The 5,625-nt window shown below is 47.8% G+C and overlaps 1 protein-coding gene across 2 annotated transcripts; it reads right to left on the bottom strand.

Moving 5' to 3' along the window:
* Positions 1-228: 228 nt before the first annotated feature.
* On the bottom strand, positions 229-4,969 carry LOC148014849 (uncharacterized). 2 transcript variants are annotated; one of them, XM_087665445.1, is made up of 3 exons: positions 4,184-4,301; positions 2,743-4,115; positions 229-2,572 (listed from the first exon to the last, which is right to left on the bottom strand). In XM_087665445.1, the coding sequence occupies exons 2-3, from the start codon at positions 4,093-4,095 to the stop codon at positions 254-256; spliced, it is 3,672 nt and encodes a 1,223-aa protein (XP_087521571.1). In that variant the 5' UTR covers positions 4,096-4,115; positions 4,184-4,301; the 3' UTR covers positions 229-253. The 2 variants fall into 2 exon arrangements, with proteins under 2 accessions (XP_087521571.1, XP_087521570.1); XM_087665444.1 differs by having other exon boundaries at positions 2,743-4,969.
* Between the last annotated feature and the right edge of the window lie 656 nt (positions 4,970-5,625).

Below are 5,625 nucleotides of genomic sequence, written 5' to 3'. Positions count from 1 at the left end.
GAGAAGGGACCATCAGATAAGTTCGTTCCTCCCCTTGCAAATACGCTCAATTAACGTCGTAAGTGTTCTTAAGAAAATTAACGTTAATACACTTTTCGCGTTATGCAAATCGACAACGGAATTAGAAAACGTTCAGGAAGGTCTTTTTCTCTTATTTATTCCAAGTTGTAACAATTTACCCAACAATTAATTAACTATGTACAAAACCCATCAGATCGTAAACCAATAGACTCAACTGTAAACATGATACTCTTCACTTACTGCGCTTACTCCCCTTGTTGGGGCAGGTTTTAATCCTCCCTGGCTTGGCAACCTTAATCTTCTTTGAGTAGATTTGCTCAAGCCGCTCGATTCTATCACTCAGTTGAATAATGGAGGCAGCCTGCTTATGGTTGCACTCTGCCAGCTTCTCCACTATAGCCTTCAGTTCCTTATTCTCCTCGTACAACTGGCGAAGAAGGTAAGTATTCTCTATGTCTATTTCTGTTGCCTCCATTTCTGCTGCCTCCCCTTGCCCTGGCTCTTTAGACATTACGACATCATCCAGCGACACATGAATTGTATCCACATCATCTGGTCGCAGTTCCTCATGAGCATTGCTCTGCTCCTCCGGAGTTGTGCTTTCTGGACACAGAAAAGCCGCAATCTCCGTGGACTTATCATTTGCTGCATCCATAGCGACTGTGGCATTCTCCTCTTCCACAGAGTTACCTTCTAGCATTGGTTTGTCCAAGACCAAACCAGCAGTGGCAAGGGCGTGCTCTTCTGCTGCTGCTTCATTCCCTGCACTTTCCGACTTACTTCCAATCTCCAAGATCTGAGGATGCTCCTCCGCTTTGGGCGCCACACCTTCCAAATTAACCCCCGAATCCAAAGAGTTTGAGACACATGAAGAATCTGAAGCTGGGACCACATTTACTTCTGCAGCTACATTCTCAAAACCCCATGCCTCGGCTGCAGATTCACCGCTATAATGTTGAGCCTCGAGATTTTCATGAATGGCAATATTCTGTTGCCCCAGTTCCGGGACTATAGTGTCTCCTGCTGCTTGCTCCAGTTCCATGACTGTGGTGCTTCCAGGTGCTCCTTCCTCCATCTGCACCTGGATCTTCCTTTCCCTCATGGACTCATTGTCAACTGTAGTGGCAACTGAATCTTTTATCTTGCTCTCCACCTTGCATGATCCCACATCATTTTCACTATCTGCACCGTTTTCAATGCCGCCTTCTACCTTTTCACTGTCTTCTTTCACTTCCAGTTCCACTGCTCTGAATAATTTCAACCGTTCTTCATTGTCATCAAGTGTGGTCAGCTCTGATGCTCTTGGACCTTCTTCACAGACTTGCCTCCGTATTTCTTCCGCTCCAAGGTCCAGAAATTCTTCCACAATTTCGTCCCCTGGTTGTCTGTGTTGGAGTGGCTCCTTTAGTCCACACAATCCTTCATGCTCCTTTGGTTCTGCCAGTGCATTGTCTTCCAGAGATACTTGTGACTTTTCTGGTGAATTCTCACTGTTACCTATTTTATCCAATGCACATTCTTCCGGCACCTCACCCTCACAACGAGGAAAATGTTCCTCAGGTTGCACTGTTCCTCCCAGCTTTGCTGACTGGTTTGTCTCGTTAAGATCAAGAGACTTCGACAGCAGGTGCACCTCCTTTGCTGCTTCATTACATGTGGGTTCTTCTACTACCAATGCATTCATTGACGCTGTTTCCGGGAAGGCTTCCTCTGTTTCATGGCCCAGAGCCTTTTTCTCTTCTGTTAGTAGGCAGAGTTCCTCCGTCTCTCGACCTATCTCCTTGGCATCTCCATTACTCAAGGGCATTTCTAAAACCAGTACCTTATCCTGCTCTGCAGCCAGGCTGACTCCCTCTGTTTCCTGGCCTGATACCTCCAGTTTCTCCTCTGCTACTTGGCTCCCCGACTCCACCGTTTTGCTCCCGTTTGTTAGTTCGTTTATTGTTTCTGAACCCATTATTTTGCTGTCAGAGCTCTGTAGTACAGAGTCTACTGTTTCAAGACCTGCCACCTCTACATCATTTTGCTTATCCAGCCCCTCTACAAGGCCACTGGGCATTGTTCTTACATTGTCCCTGGTGGGAACACTCAATTCGGGTGTGAAGTTATCCTTCACCTTGTCACACTTGAGTGACATAGGCTCCTCACTTTCTTGAGTTGTGCCAGCCATCGTAGATGCCAGGTCCATACCTTGACAGCCTAAAGTAGTTTGGTGGCTTGGCTCGTCCCTCTTGATCTCTTGAGTGTCGTCCTTCATATCCGCTTGAGCTTCCTGCCCTGTTTCACTATATTCATTACGCAGATCCTCAGCAGTCTTGGACGATTGTGCTAGATGAACAGATTCATCTGCTACCACAGCCTCGCTTACATTGTTTGTAGCCACAGACCCAAGGATCTGATCGTCAACAGGAACAGGAACAACCTGGGCATCACTCAATCCATCAGATGCTGCTGGAGGAGCATCCTCGCACGCATCATCTACGTTCTCCTGCATGTGTATCAATTTTTTGGCCGCCTCCTTTCTTATGCTTCGGACAGATGGATGCACGCCCTAGACGCAAAGTATCAAAGGACTAACGTTAGAAACTTTCAAAGGGCATGAGACAAATAGATAAAGTTACAAATTTTGCCAGAATTGATGTGAGAAACGTCCTAAGGAACAATAGACCAACAGATAATCCACATTTGGAAAAGGTTCCAGAACCTAGTATCCTCCCTCACCTGTATAGCGTCAAGCTGCAAGAGAAGAGTCGTAATTCCTTCTGCGATCCTCTTCCTCTCCATTGAGTCTTGTTTCGTGCCGGCGGCTTGCGCGACCAATTCAGACGCTTTAATTTCCACATTCTTAATCACGCGCAAATGCTTCAGAGGCTCACACTTCCGGACAAGGTGACCACGATACACAGATTGAATAAGAGTAGCTGCAGATGCATCTGAAAAGGATTTTTTCGTCCTGACCGTATATGCTGCAACTTGTCCTCCAATCTCAGGATTTGGACAGCAGGATTTCTCTACTGCTTCGCCTGCTGGAGGTGCATCCGTAGAGGCAGAGGTCTTTAGGCACTCTATTTCATTGCCAGCTTTGTTCAGGGACTCTACTTTGATTGAACGACTGGTTAGCATACATGGCTCCCTCAATGGCTCTGCTGTTTCCCCTGATTTTGCCAAGTCAGCATTCTTCATGGACTCGTCTACTTTCCCCGTCATCTCTGTCTTCTCCAATGGCTCCTTTGCCTTGGATGCAGAAGTCTCTCGCACATCAACTTCCTTCAGCGGTACATCTTTCTTGTGTGTTGGGTGCTCTATTCTCACTGGAGGGCTCTCTGCCTTGAGCGGAGACTCAGACTTCTTTTTAGGCTTGTCGACCTTCAGTACAATAGGAGCGAACTTTTTCTTGGGGGAAGCAGATTCTGAGCCCTTCCTTACATCCTTCTTCTCGTTTGCATCTCTATTCATCTTAGTATCATCTTTCGCAGGTTTCACATGAACAGCATCTGCAGTTTCATCCTTTTGGACAACAGGAATGACCTTCGTTGCCACTGCAGGAACAGATGGCGTCTGGGATTTGGAGGCGGAAGCCGGAGCTGGCTTACCCGCCTGCTTACTCTCCTGATCATCGGCACTGGAAGCTGAGGGAGGAATGATCATGAATGGCACTCCATCTTTCCACAGGATAGGGCAGAAACGCTCGTTGGCAAGAGGGCCGGCATTGCTCCCTGGCTGCTGTTGATCCTTTGCGGTGGCGCCCTCTTTTCCAATCTTAGAAGAGGAGCCAACCTCCTTGGCTGCAGCAGCAGTAGGGACCTCCTCTTCGGTCTGCACAGAATCTCCTGAATCGGCTGGAGGCGGAGGCGTAAGAAGGAAAGGAGAGCCGCGGCTATTCCAAAACAGAGGAAGCAGGCGATCCCCCGCATCCTTGATGGAGGGTGCATCTCCCCCAGTTTTCTCATCTGCCAGTTCCTGTATCACTGGCACTTGCTTCCCATCAGCCGCCGATAATGGCACCATGGCATAGGGCGCGCCATCCCTCCAGATGACAGGAAAACCCCTGCCAAAAGGATACTTCCTGGCCATCTCTGAATCATCACTTTTGACTGGCACGGCCACATCATTATCAGACACAGGTAGGATTCGGAGAGGAAAAGGAGGTCGTTCGCCATACCTGACTCCGGAAGGCTCTCTTGTCAGCGGATCACCGTAACGGCTGCCACTAGGTAGAGGATCATCGTAGTAGACGTAGTACTGAGGCGGTTCGACATCTGCATTTTGGCGCCTAGCATAGGCCGGGGGGTGAGAGGAAGCAGGCACTGCGCGACGAGGATAACGATCATAAGGATAACCTGCTGCATCTTCATAGTATGCAGGGGGGTAGCGATAATCATAGTAAGGAGGCGGGCTTGCTACATCTTCATGGTAGGGGTAGTAGTAGACTGGCCTAGGAGGAGGGGGAGGAGGACGACGGTCGTATTGATAGGGGCCGTCGCCATAGACTGGCGCATTGTACGGCTCACTGTCGTGATAGGGGGGGTATGGCTCTTGCGAGCGATGGCGCTGATAATTGCGCGGGGAGGGCCTGTAGTAGTGTTTCTCGGGAGGGAAATACTCGTCGAAGCTTGAGGATCGGCGATGGCGGCGATCTTCTGATGGGGTAGCGGGTTGGAAATTGGGCGGGGGGAAGCGCCTGCGATATGGATCGCTGGGCGGCGAGGCGCTATGGTAAGGGAAGGACACAACGGGCATTTCCTCGCTGTCGAAACAGGAATGGGGATCTACCTGGCAGAAGAGCTAACCGATCACAATGAGATCGATATGCGATGATGGTTATAATGAATAGGTGAGACGACGGAGACACAAGAAAGAATGCAGGCAATGTTTGAGAGGTTGTGTGACGTGAGAGGCTGAGTGAAGGTGATGAAAATCTTTCGGGGCCTGTTTTGAATGGATGGGGGGAGGCTTTATTATTTCAAAGAGAAGAGAGAAGGGAAGTCGTCGGAAGGATCCTGAAAAGTCTGGAAGAAGAGACACTTCTAGACGAGAATGTTCCAGACCGTCGATGGCCTTCCTAACCTTTCGAAGAAAATATTTATTCTATAGTTTTCGATCTGGAAGACTTTTGATATAAGTTCTAAGCCCCACGAGGCACATTATAGCATAACGCAATTGTAATGTGCATTGTGCGGGTAGGGTTATTTTTTGTAGCTTTCATTTTTTTTTAAAGAAAATTGGTTGGCTCTTATCAATACTTAGCTGGTCTTGCCTACCCTCAAACCACAAAACCAACTTGTAAAGCTCAGGAGGTTTCATCTCATTCATTTTGCGCTTTTGTGAGAACAAGGGGAAGTAGGCTTTGCTCACTATCGTTCACACACAAAGTACGAGGCACTTTGCACTTAATGTGTGAAATGTTAAGAATGTGATTAAGCTATTTAATAAGATTATTCAACGAAGCATGTATGTAAATAATCATATGCATTTGCACACTATAGTAAGCAACATGTCTCCATATGCAAAAATGCATTCACTTTGTGACACAGATGTGTGAAATCTCTCTATCTCCCTCTATATATATGTATACTAGCTTTTTGCACGCGCTTTGCACACACA

This window comes from Lygodium microphyllum, chromosome 24, assembly GCF_053477565.2.
Source record: "Lygodium microphyllum isolate KBCC chromosome 24, Lygodium_microphyllum_v1.1.10, whole genome shotgun sequence".
In the NCBI taxonomy this organism is placed as follows: Eukaryota; Viridiplantae; Streptophyta; class Polypodiopsida; order Schizaeales; family Lygodiaceae; genus Lygodium; species Lygodium microphyllum.
This window is presented reverse-complemented; position numbering and strand designations above follow the sequence as displayed.